The following is an 18,390-nucleotide window of genomic DNA, read 5'->3' on the forward strand; positions in this document are numbered from 1 at the left end:
GTCACCTTGAGTTTTCTAGAATGGGGTGGCAGTGCCTGACAAGCAAAATAGCTCAAGAGAAAGGAACAGAATCATTAAGTGGGTAAAAACAGCCAGGATGCAGAGATCCTCAGACACCAGGGAGATGTGGTACTTTTCAGGGAGGGCGTCCCCGCATCTACCTGGAGCGGAACACCATTGATTTCCAATCCCCAGTGCAAAACCCCCCATCCAGGATGCCTGTGGCTGCTACTCCTTTCGCATGGTATAGCCCTGGATCATGCTGTTGAAGTAGGCCTGTGTGTTACGCTCTGGGTAGAAAAGGATCGTGAAGCACTTGGGGCCAAAATATCCGAGGCTGATGGCTAGGAGGTTGAGCACAGTGACGGAGAGTTCCATGATGGTGACCAGCACCCCATTGTAGACAGACATGAAGGTGATAAGGGAGACAGAGGAGACGAAGTAGAAGGTCATGTTGAGGGTGATGAACTTGGCCTCGTTGTAGCTGGTGGGCAGCTCCTTGCCCGTGTAGGCGAAGCTGAAGCCCAGCACGGAGAGGGCCAGGTCCAGGCCGGTGCTGACCAGCAGCCCGCTGCGGTAGTTGGGGTTGCAGGAGATGATCATGATCTGAGGATCGTCGGGGTCAGCACGGGTGGTGGGGTTGGGACTGTTGCTCAGCAAGTTGCCCACCACGATGGCCACCTTGAGTGCTATGATAAGCAGCACAGAGATATAGGGCCCGTGGTAGCGCAGCCAGAAGCTGTAGGCACGTGGGAGGCGGCTGGCCATTTTGAAGACACACACGATCTGGAAAGAGCGGACAGTGATGCAGGAAATGCAGGTGGTGAAGCAGAGAGGAAAGAGGGTCTGGCGGAAGAGACACATGGTGACCGTGGGTAACCCCACATATACTGGGACCACCATGTAGGCCACCAGCAGAGGCACCAGCATCAGGAAGCACATGGGGCCCCCAGCCGAGCGAACCACAGGTGTCTGGAAGTGTCTCCAGAATACAAGCAGGGTGACCAGGGTGCTGAGGAGGCCCAGGACAGTCAGCACGGCCACAAGGATGGTGGGAGCCTCGTGCCATTCCAGGAAGGCCAGCCGCCGGTGGAAGCAGGAGGTGTCACTCCTGTGGGACCACTTGTTACTCGGGCAGACCTGGCAGTCATATTCATCTGGAAAAGCCCATGGCAACTTCCGTCAGTTAATCCCACCCTCTAGCACCCACGTCCTGCAGTCCTGGCACTGGGCAACCCCTGTGTTCATGGCCAACACTCCCTGAGCCCCTTATGTGCACTGGCATATCCAATTCCCACAGCAACCCCATTTCACAGATGAGGAAACTGAGGCTCAGTGTGGTTAAATAATCTACCCCAAATTGCAAAGCCAGTAAGTTACAGAGGCAGGATTTGAATTGAGGTCTCCTTAACTCCAAGCCTATCAACTAAGGATCCTCCCTTCCAAGACCTTCCTCTCTGATGTGAGAGGCATTTAACCACCGGCTCAAATAATTTTTTTTTTTTTTTTTATTGTTGGGGATTCATTGCGGCTCAAATAATTTTGAGCACCACCTACTGCAGCAGCTATGGGCGGTAGAAGAATAGAACCCAGACAGTGCCTGCAGGCTCAGGGCCAGCTGTGAGAGGAAGGCCAGTAGCATCACTCAACCTGCTCTGAGCTCTGTGCTCTAATAGGCACACAGTAAGTTCTGTTTTTTTCATATTTATTTATTTATTTATTTTCTGCAGTTTTTGGCCAGGGCCAGGCTTGAACCCGCCACCCCTGGTATATGGGACTGGCGCCCTACTCCTTGAGCCACAGGTGCTGCCCAGTAAGTTCTGTTTTGAGATACATACTCACCCACTCAATTTACATTCACGAAGTCATGAAAAAAAAATTCCTGAACTGTACACTAAACCCTAATGTGGACAGAATAGTAACATGGTCTGCACCTTCTGTAAGTTTATAATCTATAGGAAGAAATATTCATTCCTCTAAGCAAGGAAATCATTTAACTTTACTGAGCAATTATATACTCCAGACTACCCTAAGCACTTGGGAGGCTAAAAAGATAAACCACATACTGTCCCTCTCTGCCAGAAACTTCTATTGGCAGAAGCATTCATTCATGCTCCAGCTGCTGCTCCCCTGCCTGACACCCCTAGGCCCTGAGCTGTGCGTGGAGTGGGGCTCAGTTCTGCCACAGGGAGTGGGGTGTGGGTGGGGTGTTGACCCTCCTCCCTCCCCACCAAACCAGCCTGTATTGAGGATTTTGCTCCACACTAGGTACTGGGGAGACACAAGAGGAGTCAGACATGGTCCTGGACCTTTAGACACTTACAAGCCCTGGAGGAGACTCCAGAGGCCCCACCAAATGGGAAGAGCCTTGGAGATCCCAGAAGTGGGGCAGGCGGGGTGGGGCGGGACGGGGCGGCGCCTGCGCCCTGTACCTGCAGTCTGGTTGAGGAAGGTGCCAGGCAGGCAGTCAATGCACTCAAAGCAGCAGGGGTGGATGCCTACAGATTTCTTCTTTTGCCCAGACTGGCAACTCTTGGAACACATGGACACAGGGATCTGGGGGAGGAGGGAAAGAGACCCTGAGCCCTCTTTTCCCACATTCTGGGGGCTCTTCCTCTCCCCAACCAGCAGGATGCTCTGAGAAGGAAACCTGGGTCGCTGCCTGGGAGGAGGAGGGATGCTGGAATTGCCTCTGCCTGCTCAAGACCTAATCCACCTTCCTCTGGTAGAAGTGCCCAACTGTTGAGACAGACTCTCTGATGTTGCTGAAAGGACAGGACACGGACCTGGTGATGCTGGCAGCCGTGTTGTCACGATCTGGGAGATGGAGTGAAACTCTGGATCCACGGCTGCATGAGGCTTCACATTCTACCTCCAGATTTTCATTTCTATGAGGCAATAAGTTAACTCTCACTGATCATTACTCTTGCTGATTGTTAATCTTAATTATGATTGCTTATGTCATTTTCTGTCACTCCCAACCCAGACTCTTAGTTAAAACAGCCTTTCTGGAGGAGCAGGGGTTGTTCAGGTGAGCAAGAGCTGCCAGGCAGTGACCCATACGTTGTTCTATTGCTGTATTTCTAGGACCTAGCACAGAGAAGGCCACTCATTTTTTTTTTTTTTTTTTTGAGATAGAGTCTCACTATGTCACCCTCGGTAGAGTGCCGTAGTGTCACAGCTCACAGCAACCTCCAACTCTTGGGCTTAAGTGATTCTCTTGCCTCAGCCTCCCAAGTAGCTGGGACTATAGGTGCCCACCACAACACCCAGTTATTTTTTGGTTGTAGTTTTCATTGTTGTTTGGCAGGCCCAGGCTGGGTTCGAACCCACCATCTCCAGTGTATGTGGCTGGCCCCATAACCACTGAGGTACAGGTGCGGAGCCAAGGCCATTGATCTTGAATTACTAATACTCATTGTCTCCTCAGATCTTTAACATCCACTATCTTGTCTCAGAGTGGCTCATCCTGACATTCTGCTAAACATCGTGCTGTCCTACCATGTTAATGACACCAAGCCGACTGGATCTGGGGAGTGGGAAATGGCAAGTATTTTTTATGTCCTAGTAAGATCCATGAAAGCCAGAGGGTGGGAGACAAAAGCTACAAATATTCAAGGGAAATCTGCCATATTGATGGTGTTTTTAGGGGTCCAATGGCCTGGGAACTCCAGGAAATATACTCTAAGGTAAAAGACAAGTCATACACCTTATACCTCTTGCCATTAAAGTATGGCACTTGGTGAACCTCTTTAGATTTGGGGGACACCATCAACTGTTGGAAATGCAACCCGGACCCATTGACCAGGAGATTCAGAGGCTTCCAGTTTCAAGGCAGAGAGTAAAAGAAGAATGACTCTGACGGAGGCCCTAGTTTTCATGACAGTGACCTTGCCACTTGAGCCACATGACAAAACAGATCTCGTTATGTTTGAGTTATACGTGGGCACAGTGATGGGCAAGCCCCAGAAGGAGACTTGCAACAATGCCAGGCCTTCTACAGCAACATACTAGATAGTCTCTGAAAATCAACTCCTGGTGTCCTGGAGGCCATCATGGAAACAAACCACTTGCACCCCAGGACATCAAGTGACTCTCCTCCTGGGGAGATAGGAATAGCAGCGAGTCTTCAGATGATGGAAATAGTACCCAAGAAGCTCTAGTGGGTACAAGGAAATGTTTTAAATTGATGGCTGTGACTCCTATATTGACCTCTGTTATAACAATACCTGCCCCTTGAATCACACCTATGGCCACACGGAGGGATTCCCTGTGGTCAGCAGACAGAAGAGAACATTCAGGATGAGTCGCAAGGTCAGCTTGGCATTGGCTCTCTCTCATTAGAGAGCGGACAGTGGTCTGTTCCCGCACTAAGCCCCTCTCAGGGCTGATTCTGAAGGATGAGGGGAGATGCTGCTCAAACACAGAGCTGCCCGCACCGGGGCTGCGTGGTTGTTCATTTTGTGTGGATGGAGAGGTGTCTTAAAGGAGGGATGCCCTGGGCTCCTAGGCAAAGCTGAGTGACTTGGCTGATTGTTCAGGGGCCTAGAAAGAGCACAAAGCATGAAGGTTTCATGTCTCATGTTAATACCAGCTGGAGAACACACAGAGAGAGAAATCCGAAACAAGACAGAAAGGATGACCTGTCCAATGGAGGGCAGCTGGCCTCTGGCCTCTGCCACCCCAGGGCTTGCACAGAGTGGTCATGGTGTCAGAGATGGAGGCTGTGAGCATATGTCCAACAGCTTGGGTTCCCTCCCACCTTGGGTGATCCAGCTGCTATTGCTTAACACCCACCCTGACCAGTGCTGATCCATTGATTTGGCACCGTACTTCAAGATGACCAGCCAACCAATGGCTGGTGGATCTGTTATAGTGGATCCTTCCCTCTCTGGAGGAAGTAATGATTCACCCTCATAAGAATTTTCTCTCTCTGACTTCAGCACAGCATCGCTGTCCAGGGCTTTCAGGCTAAAATGACTTACTGATGCAAAATCCCCTATCACCTTACATCTCATGGCGAAGGAGGCATGTCACAGACACATGACCATGGGATCCACTGGCCCTAACCCAGACCATATCAACTGGAAGGATCCAGTCTGTAAACAACGACGGATGGTGTCATGTTAGCTAAGGTATCATCTTGGGGACCACATCCTGTGGGGTGAGGACACTGCCACTTAGGATGAGATATTGGCATTGAATATCATTGAAGTGGCTAGAGTATTGTGCTGTGATCTCAACAGCTAGAATATGTGGTCCAGCAACCACAAGGGGGAAGAAACGCCACCATTATTCATTGTTGTGGAATTGGCACTTCTTCCTCTTCCATCTTAGACTCACTCGACAAGAGTTTCTGGTCCCCAGAGAGGGAATACTTCCACCAGCAGACACAATAGGGCTCTGTGATTGCCACCTGGTCATTGGGGGTGGGGGAGCCTCAGGCCAGGGAATAAGAAGCCAAGAAAGGGGGAGGTAAGTGACATGGATTGGCATGAGGAGCTGGGGTTGCAAGTGGGCAGGAAAGAGCACAGGGAGCTCTCCGGGGAGCTGTCTCCTTGGTGCCTCTGTCTCACTGGTAACTATCCACATGGAGAGGCTGCAGGTCCAGCCCAGCAAGGGCAAAAGCAACTAACTGAAGGCTCAGACACCTCGGGGATGGAGGTCTGGACCACCCCTCCAGGCAAATGACCAAGAGAGCTCGAGTGGGGTTGAGGAGGGAGGAATCCAGAGCGGACAGGGAAGGACAAAGGATGAATATCTGTGATAATCCTAACCTAGCTGCTGCCCTAAAACCCTGCGACTCACCAGGCTTGAGGAACGACATGCTAGCAGTGAGGTGAATGCAGAGTAGACATCTCTGTGGCCTCCCAATCTTCCATTTTCTCAGCCTATGTTTTATTCCAGCTGTTGCAACCACTAATTTCAAGCAAGTGTGACCTGGCAGCACCTGGCCTCTGCCACGTGGCTCTCTCTTGTCCTGGGGCTGCAGGGTGGGGTATTCACAGGAAGCTGCTGGGCCCTTGCACACATAGGACCTGGAGTGCGAGGGTGCTGATACCCCAGGGGGTGGCCCCCGGCCACTAGGGGACCGGAGTCAATTCTAAAGAGGCTCTTTAGCAGGTCCCAACAAGACTCAGCTCCAGTTGCTCGCGCAGTGTCTGACTGGAGAACGTCCTCTGGGACTGACTTTCCTTTTCCCTCTGGAACTCACCCCAGTCTCCCACTCCTGTTCATGTCCACGATCATGTCCTGACATAAGTCGTCTGTATTATAGTCCTTGTCTCAGGCTCTTCTTTCTAGAGGAAACCCAAGCTAACACACTGTTATGGGTTGCTAATGTGCCCCTTGAAGTCCTAACCCCTAGGACCTTAGAATGCGGCCTTATTTGGACATAGGGTCATTCAGTTATGATTAGTGAGAATGAGGTCCTGATGGAGGAAAAGCGAGTCCCTGATCTGATGTGACTGGTGTCCTTAATGAAGGGGTCAATGTGGAGACAGAAACGCATGCAGAGAGAATGCCATGCAGCTGGGGTGATGCATCTATGATCAAGGGACACCAATGACCGTCACAGACCACCAGGAGCCAGGGAGAGGCCTGGAACAGAGTCTCCCTCAGGGCCCTCAGGAGGAACCAGCCCTGCCGACCCCTTGATCTTGGACTTCCGCCTCCAGACCATGCCACGAAAAATTCCTGTTGTTTGAGCCTCCCCCATCCCACCCACCCCGTCGGTGGCAGTTTGTTATGGCAGCCCTGGAAACTGATGAAGACCCCAACCCAATGACTCCACACAAATCCCGAGAAGCTGAGGAATTGGCAGTGTCGGGTACCTCTGGGACTGGGGGTAAAGTGTGCTGTGGGGGGGGTGAAGGGGTGCAGGAGGTTACTAGGGGAGAATGATGGAGAAGCCTTTAGATCCCTACATCCTCTCCTCTAGAAGGATAAACACTGGTCTCTATCCCTCTGCACTCCAGCAGAATTCCAATTGTCTACTGTCTAAAGAGGGGGAAACAAAGGATCTTTAGACTGACAGATGTCAACACAGTTGAAGGCACAGCTACCGTACCAAAAACATGAGCAGGAAACCATGTGATGTAGCCTGAATGCCAGATATAAAGAACCTCCACCCCAGACAAGCTGTGTGGCCTCAGACAGGTCACAAAACCTCTATGTGCCTTCAGTTTCCTAATCCATAACATGGGGAGAATGGTGGTATCTACCCCCTAGGGTTGATAGGAGAACAGAAGTTCATAGCCTGGGTCCTAGGACATACTCATTCAGTGAATGTTTACTTTGTAGAGGCTCCCTGGGCCGCTCTGTCCCAAGGAGCTGGAAAGCCCAGAACAGCCATAGTTCTCATCAGCAGGACCTTGGACTGCATACCCACAAAGAGAGGTCCCACAAGCTATAGAGGAAGACTCTCCAGGCACCCTCCCCGATGAAAAGGGCCACCCCAGCATAAGCCCCCAGACCCGCTGCCCCCAAGTCCCAGCCAGTCCCTCTGAGCTGACCGTGTTGTTTGGGGTGTGCCAGGAGATGTCCCTGATGATCTTCAGCTTCCGATTCGTGGGAATGTAAGATGCGATGCTCTGGAAAGGGTTCTGTGTCATGTCCCACTGCCACTGAATGATCTCCAAGGGCATGGGCATGTCCCCCTCTGTGTCGAAGGAAATCTGGTGGCCCAGGAGGGTGAAGTTGACCTTCCGGATCTCCTGAAGCAGCTGAGGAGTTGGAAAGAAGAAAACTGGAGCTGGCATCAGAGTTCAGGTTAGACCTGGAAGAGAGTCTACTGTCCCACCTGCCTCGATTTCCACCTCTGTAAAATGGGGGCAAGAAATCTTCAGAAAGGTAGCAGTTGGGAGGCAGTGGCTGAACATTCTGCTCTGGAATCAGATGCATCTGACTTTAGGCCTCAGCTCTGCCACTTGCTGTGAGGCCTTGGACCTGTTGCTTAACCTCTCTGAACCCCAGTTTCCTCTTCTGCAAAGTGGGAGCAATAAAAACCCTCACACCCCTGCAGTGATCTGGCAAAGCTGGCCTGAGCAACTTGGGATTTGAGGATCCAGATATGATCCCCAGTGGGTTAGGAAGCATCGCCCTATAGTCCTCTGAGTAGGTGGGGCCTGGACTATTATTTGCAGAGACTTGGGCTCCTCAGGGCTGTTCCCTTGGGTCTGAGCCCTGTTGCTGCTTCCTCACTTAGCCACTCCTACCCCAGCACAGCCCCACACCCAAGGCAAACCCTTCCACTTCTCCAGCCCACACTCTTTCCTGGACCCAGACACCTGCTGTCAGAAATAAATGAGGAAGAGGAGGAGTACATTCAATTCTACTGATAGTTAATCCTCTCAATAGCCCAGCAGGGGACATAGTCCTGCTATTAATAAGCCAAGGCTCAGAGATATTAAATAACTTGCCTAAGTTTGCACAGCTGGTGGTGGCAGAGCTGGGATTTTAATCTATGTCTCTCTCTGCTTCACCTCTCAGGGGGTTGCCATCCTCATGGTCCCTGCACCATTTTATCACCATTCCCTACCATCACCCCCTGGCCAGTCCTTAGCTGGGTGACTGACATCTCTTGGAACCTCAGCTTCATCTGCATATGGAAAAGCACCAGTATAGTAAAGGTGTCTACTCACAGGGTGCGGGGATGAAGGATAATTCAAACGAAGGGGTTAGCACAGCACCAGGCATGGTAAGTGCCCATTTGTTCATTCATACATTCAGTAAACATTCACTGAGCGTCATCTCTGAGCCAGACAGTGCCAGCAACTGGCGATACAGCATTGAATAGGGTTGGGAAGTTCCCTGTTCCCACAGGCTCACATTTAGGGGGCAGGGCTGGGCAATCGATGATAAAAAATCACATAAACACAAAAACAACTTAGGGTACATGTTATGTCAAAAATAAACTGTGTGTTGTGGTAGTACCCAGCACTGGGGTGGGGAGGTGGCACAAGGACACCACACCCAAGTCGCAGGTTGGCAGGTTGTGTCCTGCACAGGTAGGTCCAGTTAGGGTAATTGGGAGGAACGGCTGGAATCCAGCCCACTCAGTTCACCACGGTGTGCACCCACAACAGGGCTGAGTTCATCCAGAGCCAAGGGCATCTTGATCTAAATGATGCACACAAGGGTATCATTTTGTAATTCAGGCAATGACACTGTTCATGCCCGTGGCAATCCCTGGTGAAGAGGCTGTCCTGGACTCCATGCCTCTTAGCTCCATTACCCCCACACCCCAACCCCAAATTGGCTTGTTGTATTTTACCAACTGGCATCAGAATTCCTTTTAATAAATAACTGTAGTTTTGGGGGGGTTTTTTAAGGTAAGTGTTTTAGGTTGCAAAGTTAGGCTCTGAGATTATGGAGTGCAGAAATACAGTTACAATAGAATGAGAATTTTTTAAGAACTGACTAAATTGCTCTGTTAAGGAAGTGAACAGTTATCAGGATGGCAGAGGGATCTAGAAAAAGGGGGGCACTGGAGAATAAAGAGGGAAGATGGGCAGGGTTTGGAGATACGGTTGAGCAATAGGGTGGGAGGCTGGCCCCAAACTGTGAAAAATCAAGGAACTGTTTAAGAACAGAGATGCCTGATAGCAAAGTATAAAGTGCACATCCCTAATGTCAATCCCTCTTATCCTCAGTAAGACCTTCTACACCTCCAAAGGTTTCACAGTGTGCGTGTGTGTGTGTGTGTGTGTGTGTGTGTGTGTGTGTGTGTACGTCAAATCAGAAAAACATAGGTTTGGCCAGGTGTGGTGGCATACACCTATAGTTCCAGCTACTTCCAAGGCTGAACCAGGAAAATCTCTTGAGCCCAGGAGCTTGAGACTGCAGGGAGCTATGATTATGGCTCTGCAGTCCAGCCTGGGTGACAGAGCAAGACCTTATCTCTAAAGAAAGACGAAAACACAGATTTAAATTCTAGGTTTGAACCAAGGTGACACAGAATTAAGAGAAGATCAATAAACCTGAGCTAGGGCCTCAGAGAGCCCATGGGAAACAGGAACCCATTGCACGGCCCTGGACCCTGGACATGCTGCAGGGGGCGCTGGGACTCCCGCAGCTCTGGGACTCCCTTCCAGGGAATTCTACCTGAATCCCTGAGGACAGACTATCTTGGATGGTGACAGTTAAGTTAATTTAAAAAGGAATTTTGTTTTGGCACCAGGAAGAACTTCTGGTGCTAGGAGTCTGGAGAAAGAGGACGCCCCAGGGCTGCTTCTGTGCCCTTTGCCTAAAACCGCTAAGGGAGGCTCAGGTTAGGTAGGGCTGGGGGTGGGAGGTGCCTGCCACCAGCTGATGCTGCCCTCACGCATACCAAGTCACACTGTTCCTCTGCTCAGGACCCTTCAACCCCTCTGAATATCACCCAGGAAAAGCTAGAGTCCTTCGCTAGCCCCTAAGGGGCTCCATCATTTGCCCAGCCCTCGCCACGGCAACAGCGGGCTGCGCTGGCTTGGCCCAGGCCAGACCTCACCTGCCAGGGGTAGACCTTGTGGTTGGAGCACCTGGTCTGGTCGCAGCGCAGGAGGCTGTGCAGGGCGTGGGCCACCGCGTAGACAGCCGAGTACACGCCATAGACTACACGCTCCCCCGAGAGCGTGAGGATGGTGTTGAAGGACTCGGTGGTGTTGAAGCAGTTGTCACACTCCTGGTTGCAGGTGCCCTCCTGGCTGGTCCTGCTGGTGTGCGGCGGGCCGGCCTGCCAGCGGCGCACACGGAACTCGCTGAAGCCTGGGATGGGCACGCTCTGGGTGGTGATTCCCAGGAAGGTGCCGATGCGGTGCAGCTCGGTGAAGTTGTGCAGGACCGGGTCGATGGCCCAGGACTCGGAGGCTATCCAGACGGCGCCCGTGAAGTTCCGGCGCAGCACCTCGTGGAAGAAGTTGTGCAGGACCAGGTCTGGGGAGAACACCACCACGACGCGCGCCGTGCTCTGCTGCAGCTTGTCCACGATGGCCCCCAGGCGCTGATGCTCCTCCAGCGTCTCCTCCTGGTTGCGCTGCGGCGTGGGCAGCAGCTCCTGGAAGGCGATGCAGATGTCGCGACGGCTCAGGCGCTCGTTGAGCAGCTGGCCGTTGTCGCGGCCGTAGTCGTCGTTGCTCACCAGCACGATGATCCAGTTCCAGCCGTAGTACACCATCAGCTGCACGATGGCCTCGACGTGGTGGTCGGCGCCGGACATCGTGCGCAGCAGGGCCGGGAAGCGCCGCTTGTCCCGCAGCTGGTCGCTGATGGCGCTGTAGGTGATCTGCCAGAGGAGAGGGGAGGGCTGCTGCCATTAGCCAGGCGCCCTTGTCCTGGTGATATTTGGGGAGCACCCAGGGCTAAGTGGTTTACACCATCCTCGTGGTCAGAAGGCAGCAACCTACCATAAGAGCCTACAGGCTCCATGCCTGTCTCAGCAGCTGAAGCACCAGCCACATACACTGGGGCTGGTGGTTCGAACCCAGCCCAGGCCTGCCAAACTATGACAACTGCAACAAAAAAATAGCCGGGTGTTGTGGCAAGTGCTTGTAGTCCCAGCTACTTGGGAGGCTGAGGGAAGAGAATCACTTAAGTCCAAGAGTTTGATGTTGTTGTGAGTTGTGACATAACAGCACTCTACTGAGGGCGACATAATGAGACTCTGTCTCAATAAAAAAAAAAAAAAAAAGAACCTACTGTGTGCAGGGCCCTAGGCTAGGTGCCTTACCTCATGATTTTGAGCACCTACTGTGTCCCATGCCCTGACCCCAGTGATATATACCAGGGTCACCAGCACAGTAGCATTTAGTGAGAAACAGCCTTGGGCTAGGGGTGACTGACATCATTATGGTGGCCATTAGCTAGTGGCATTTAATGAGCACCTACTGTGTAGCCCTGAGCACCTTCCTCCCCGCCATTATCATAGGGCTGTCCAGGAGCCACACTTCTTCTCTCTGCCTCCAGGCCCCCACCCTCTTGTTTTCTTCCCAGCTCCCTGAGTATTCCATCCCCTTTACTGATTTCTTCTCTTCTCCATGACCTCTTAACCTTGGAGGACCCAGCTTGGGTCCCTGTCTTTCTCCATCCCCTGTCCCTGCCTAGATGATCTTACCCAGCACGTGCCAACAGCTCCCAGTGGGTAGAGCTGGCCTGGACCTCTCCCCTGAACTTCAGGCTCCTGCTCTGCTGCATATCTGACATCTCCCACTTCACACACCCACAGCTGAGCTCCTGCTCTCCTCCCAGCCTGTGCCACCCCTGCCCTTCCCCGTCCCGGCTGATGGCGAATCCATCCCTGTAGTTACTCAGGACGAAAGCTCTGGCATCATCCTGGGTTCTTCTCTCACCCATGCCACATTCGATCCATTGGCAAATCTCACCCGGCGAAATGTGTCCATTAGGTACCTACCACCTTCCCACTCCCCCCTGGTCCAGCTAGTCCAGCCTCCGTCCTCCGGGCCTGCACTGTGCCATTATGTTCCTCCCTTTCCCCCTACTGTCTATGTTTAACGTGGCAGCCAGATGATGCTGCCCTGACGCATACCAAGTCACACTGCTCCTCTGCTCAGGACCCTTCAACCCCTCCGAATGTTACCCAGGAAAAGCTAGAGTCCTTCGCTAGCCCCTAAGGGGCTCCATCATTTGCCCAGCCCTCACCTCTCTGATTTTGTCACCTCCCCCTCTCCCCCAGCCACAGTTCTGCTCATCTAGTTCCATGAACATGCCAGACACCTCCTAGCCTTCGCATCTGGTAACCCTCTTCCTCAAGTGCTCTTCTCCTAGATCCTACATAGCTCCCTCACTCTTTCTCCTCCCTCAAATCTTTGTCCAGTGTCAGTAAGACACCCCTGACCACACTGTTGAAAAGTGCAATCTGTCTGTACCCTCTCCTCCCACCGTGACATGCCGGAGCTGATCTCAACTTGTGCTTTTATCCATGGCACTCTCACCGTCTAACATCCTACATCACTAATTTATTTACATTTATTGTCTCTCTCCCTACTATTAAGAAAAGTAACTCCACATGGGAAGTGATGTTTGTTTTGTTGCCAGTCCCATCCCAGCACCTACAACAGTATTTGACCCATAGTAGGAGCTCAAGAAATGTTACATGTATTAAAAGATGATGAATTCAGCCCTTGACTTGATGTCTCACATCAAAATACTAACATTTATTGAGTAGCTACTATGTGTCAAACTCTGCTGCTAAGTACTTTGCATAATAAAAACAGCAGCAACAATTACAGGATTTGTGATGACCTACTGTGTGCCAAGTCATATGCTAGCTGCTCTTTTAATTACAGACGCTCTCTACCTGGACTGGACTAAGCGCGTTCGATCATGATGATGGTGATAGAATAATAGTAGTAATGTTAACGGCCCTTTTTTGAGGACATACTATGAGGCAGACTCTGTGCTAGGCAATTGTACAGAGCAGTGATTTTCACCTGGTGTGCCAAGAAAATTTTAAAGATCATTATTTAAATTATTTTCGAAAGAAGTTCAAAGCGCAGTGTTTTTGTTTGTTTGTTTGTTTTTTGAGACAGAGTCTCAAGCTGTCACCCTGGGTAGAGTGCCATGGTGTCACAGCTCCCAGCAACCTCCAACCACCCTCTGGTCCCTCCCAGTCTCCTCTCCAGGGCCCAGGAACCTCACCTGCGGAAGGAGAAGGAGGGAGAGAAAGCTGGCCACCGTTGTGACAGACTCAGAATTGTCAGGGCCAATGATAGCCACCACACGAGGCACATAGGAGGTGTAGTCTTCCTGAATGGGCAGAAAGTAGTTCTTCTGCGCCATGAAGTAGAGCACAGGATGGATATTGTTGGACACGTAGCACACGTCTATCATCTCGTAGCCCAGCAGCACTCCGGGCAGCAGGCTGCTCTGGTTGTTGATCTCCTCCACCGCAAAGCGCATGGCCTGCATCAGGTTGTAGCCCAGCACCTTCATCTCGTACCTAGACGGCCACAACAAGGTGAGGTGGCAGCAGGTCCAGAGGAAGCAGGAAAGGGAAAGGATTGGGAAAACCAGCCTGTTCCTCCTCCATGCCACAAGAAAGCCAAAGCATTGACCAAGAAGGAGCCACTTCGGAAGATTCTGGAATTGTTATAATAGCACACCCCTAAGGTCACCATCGTCCCTATGATCCACATGACCCCCTTAAATACCATTCCTAGAACCTTGATCACCACTCTACCGATCTCCCCTGACATGACCACCATCACCCACTACAACGTCCATCATCACCATTACCCCATCACCATCATCACTCATTATCCCTATTACCAATATCCTGCCACTCCCCTCACTGTCACATCACCACCACTACCATTACCATCATCACCACCACCTTACTATTACTGCCATCACCATTATCATCATCATTATCATTATCATCATCACCACCACCATCTCCACCATGACCATCATCACCACCACTGTGACCACCATTGTTACCATCACCATCCCCATTGCCGTTATCACCACTACCATCACCATCATCACCATTATCACTGCCACCACCACCATCACCATTACAATTATCATTATCACTATCACTATCACCATCATCACCACCATCATTACTACCACCAACATCACCGTCAGCATCATACTCTTCACCATTTTCCTGATAACCAGAATTCCAAACTGTTATCAACATTATCATCCCCACCACCACATATCATTATGCTTCTTGCTATTATCATAAGCATCAGAAAATCCAGTGTCATCCTTAGTACCATCACTGGCACCATTGTCTTCACCATTCTTAAACCAGCATATAATCTTCCCCAGTGTCATAAATGCTGCATTTTTTTTTTTCCTTTTTGAAACAGACTCTCACCATGTCACCCTGGCAGAGTGCAGTGGTATCATCATAGCTCACTGCAACCTCAAACTTCTGGGCTCAAGTGATCCTCCTGCCTCAGACTCCTGAGTACCTAGGACTACAGGCATACACTACCATGCCTGGCTAATATTTTCTATTTTTAGTAGAGATGGGGGTCTTGTTCTTGCTCAGGCTGGTCATGAACTTCTGAGCTCAAGCAATCTTCCTGCCTTGGCCTCCCGGAATGCTAGGATTACAGACGTGAGCCACCGCACCCAGCCAGTGCGTGTCTGATAGTCAAAGCTTAATCATTTTGTACATTCTCTTTCCTTTCTCCCTGCCCCAGGCTGGCTTCATGTCCCAGCCTTTGTGCTTGCGTTAAGATGACCCATCCAATCTCCAAGTGATGCTGCCATCCCGGGGGGCTCACAGAAGAGGTAGGAAATCTCCTCCAGTCCTGGAAGCAGTCCTGCTGCCCACCCACAGCCCCTGGGAAATGCAAACCTCCCCTTCCCGTTTGAGAACCTACTACAGAAAATCTACCTTCTGCCTCCCAAAGGCTTTTAAATCAGGCCTTGAGACAGACTCGTTGGGAGTCTCCCAGTTGCCAAAGTGGATGGGGGGTAGTTGTGATGGTCTCTAAGGCCCCTCTGGGCTCAAACATCTGTAACACTTTATAAAGAAATGTGACATTGGGACAACCCACATCTGTGTTTCAGAACATGATTGCCAAAGATTTTAGTAATGTGGAGCGTGCAGGTCATCCCTGGGGAACAGTGGAGTAGACCCAGAATAGGGAATGTGGCAATGAATAGGGAGGAGTGATCTGAGCCCTCAGTCCTGGTCTTGCCCCCAAGGACCATAGGATTAGCCCTGACTTCCCAGCCCACACCCACCGCCGCTTCCAGCCTCACACTGGGGACTTACTCTTTGCACTGGGGCACTTGCAAATAGTTGAGGTGGACAATGCCCTTCACATTGGCATGGAGGGTGAAGAGGCCACCCAGGAGGTAATCCCCAGCCAAGTGGAAGTCTGAGTTCTCAGTCGGCTCAGCCAGGACCTGCAGCAGGAGGAACAGGGAGCAGACCGTCCTTGCCAGGGGCCCCATGGCTAGGAAGTGTTGGTCTCAGGAGGCGGCCCTTCCTCAGTGTGGAGCTGGCAAGTTGACACCAGGGCATTTGCACAGACATTTACATAGCACTGACCATGGGGCACCTGGGACAGGTGGAGAAGTTTGAGGGCTGTAGGGGCAGAAGAGGAGGCAGGAATTAGGATGATTCTTTCTTAGAGCACAGGGGGGCCTGAGTGTTCTAGGAGACCCGTGTTTGGAACTGATGCTCTCTTAGTCACACCCTAGCCTTTTGCCACTTGTTTGAGGATAGGTCTCATCTCCCGGATGTTTGGCAAAACAGACAGTTGAAAATTCCTCAAGTCAAAGGTGACTAACTGTAAGGATGGAGGGAGGTGGCTCCAGTGAATTAGAGACCCATTGGAATCAGAGACCCTTGGCCATGTAATGCTGTTTTGCTCCTTTCTAGCCCTGACAACATGTGGCCTAGCAGGATGCAGGGTGCAGGTGAGTCTGTTACAAGTGCATCCACGGCTGCTGGGTTCTGGGCTTAGCAGAGGCTTCCAGCTACATCATCCTAGCTCAAACCACCTCCTCCTTCAAGGCTGAGACCAAGCTTCTGCTCCAAGAAACCACCCCCGCTCTGACCACCAGCAAGCCTCCTGGTATAGTCACCAGGCACGTGTGACCAGCTTTACACCAGTGACCAGTTCCAGCTGCGGTGTGTGTCTGCCACACTCAAAGAGCCTTGAGGCCACGTGACTGTGACACCTGGATCTGACGACAGCTATTTGCTGGTTGAGCATGGGCAGGTAACTGAAACTTTCTCAAGTTCTGTTTCCTCCCCTCTGAAATAGGGAGGATGTTTCCAGCCTCAAGGGATTGGTGTGGGGATTAAATAAAGTGGCATGTGCCAAATGTGGGGTACAGAGCAGACCCTAGAGAAAGGGGGATTTGCCAAATAGGAGGCTGTCCCTTCTTGGAATGGGATGAATAGTCACGTGGGGCACCACCAGGCTTGCTGGAAGTGCCCCTCTATGTCATAAAGCTTCTCCAAGTTACCGTGGAGGATGTTGGGTATCTTCAGCAGCTCCAGAGCTGGGAGAGCACCCCACAGCCTTTGCCTCAACTTCTTCTGGAGTGATGTCACCCATAGACCTTTAAAACAATAGGGAGAGGCCTCCTGGTGCTACAGAAAGATTCAGGATTTGCTGTGTGACCTTGGGTCTGTTCCCTGCCCCTTTGTGACCTCGGGTCTGTCCCTGCCCCTTTCTGGGCCTGAGTAAACAAGTGGGTAAGGAAGGGGAGACCCTCAAAATGAAAGGAAGTGCCTGCGTGGGGTGCTCAGAGGTGGGGGTTCTGGGCCTGACACTCTGCTTTCTGGGTCTCAGCTTCCTCATCTGTACAATGAGGGGTCCTCTCTTCACCCTGCCCTTCTCTCCCTTCATGTGAGGCTGGGCTTTTGGCTTTGGGGGTGCTGACTCCCCTCTGCCCTACGTGTACTCCCCAGACTCCCTCCCACTTTTCACACCCCACCTTCCCTCAGATCCTTATCACCTCCTTTCTAGATCTGTGTGCCCCACTCTGTTTAAATCCATAAAACAGCTCTCGGGACACTCCTCTGATCTAACACCTACCGGGGCTCCCCATCACCTACAGAGCCAAGTCTGAACCCCTAGTCCTAGCATTCGATGCCTCCCCAGCCTGACCCCAGCTTACTCATCCTCCCTTTCTGGCCTTTCCAGCCTGCTGTCTCCTATGTCGCATGTCCCAACCCACAGCCACGCTGGCCTGGTGGGATTGGGGATAGAGGACCTTCTGGACTATCATTCTAGGGGCCTCCAAGACCACAGCTGCCTGCGCTGCCAGACATCTAGGGGGTGATGAGGAGTTATAACACCAAATAGCACATTTCCCAGAGTGTATTAAATGCCAGGCATGGTGCTAAGCATCTTATGTGCATTATTATACCATGTCTCATTTAAGCCTTACAACCACTCTTTAAAGTAGCCATTTTTACTCCCATTTTAAAGGTGAGGCTCAGAGAGGCTAAGCAACTTGCCAGAAGTCACACAGCTAACAGGTGGTGCCAGAACTTAAACCCAGGCTGCCCAAGCTATTAGTCCCTGTGCCATATGACTTTGGTGTGTTCTGCCTCCAGGAGTTGATGTACAAAGCTGTGCCATTGCCAAGGAGAGCTCCTCGGTGTGAGCTGTCAGTGCAGATGGACCAGCTCTCTGAAGAACAAGCATGAGATAAAGTCAAAGTCCTGGCTTCTGGCCCAGCCCTGCCCCCAACTTGCAGGCTACCCTCACACAAGTCACTTCCGTTCTCTTGGCCCCAGTCTCTCCATCTGTAAAATGGACTCAGTGCTTCTTAACATTCATTTGGGCAAAGACCCTCCAGAGACTGACTAAAGCCCTGTGCACTAACACACACCCCCAGCAGCCCAGCCAGCTACCCAGCTACCCAGCTCCCAGCTGCTGCCACTGCGTGGAGCTCATCAGGGAG

The 18,390-nt window shown here is 51.6% G+C and overlaps 1 protein-coding gene across 1 annotated transcript; it reads right to left on the reverse strand.

Annotated features, from left to right (window-relative positions):
* Positions 1-228: 228 nt before the first annotated feature.
* Positions 229-15,918, reverse strand: TAS1R2 (taste 1 receptor member 2). Its single transcript, XM_053576886.1, has 6 exons — positions 15,737-15,918; positions 13,636-13,936; positions 10,490-11,263; positions 7,515-7,724; positions 2,433-2,556; positions 229-1,157 (listed from the first exon to the last, which is right to left on the reverse strand). Exons 1-6 carry the CDS (start codon positions 15,916-15,918, stop codon positions 229-231), a joined length of 2,520 nt encoding a protein of 839 aa, XP_053432861.1.
* Positions 15,919-18,390: the final 2,472 nt, after the last annotated feature.

The sequence above is a fragment of the Nycticebus coucang genome, chromosome 22, assembly GCF_027406575.1.
Source record: "Nycticebus coucang isolate mNycCou1 chromosome 22, mNycCou1.pri, whole genome shotgun sequence".
NCBI lineage: Eukaryota > Metazoa > Chordata > Mammalia > Primates > Lorisidae > Nycticebus > Nycticebus coucang.

Excerpts from the sequence above, each read along its gene's own strand:
- TAS1R2 (XM_053576886.1), bottom strand. The coding sequence starts at position 15,918 with ATGGGGCCCCTGGCAAGGACGGTCTGCTCCCTGTTCCTCCTGCTGCAG. Across the intron at positions 13,937-15,736 it reads CAAGTGCCCCAGTGCAAAGA|GTACGAGATGAAGGTGCTGG; the intron begins GTAAGTCCCCAG and ends GTGGCCGTCTAG. Across the intron at positions 1,158-2,432 it reads CTTCCTCAACCAGACTGCAG|ATGAATATGACTGCCAGGTC; the intron begins GTACAGGGCGCA and ends GGGCTTTTCCAG.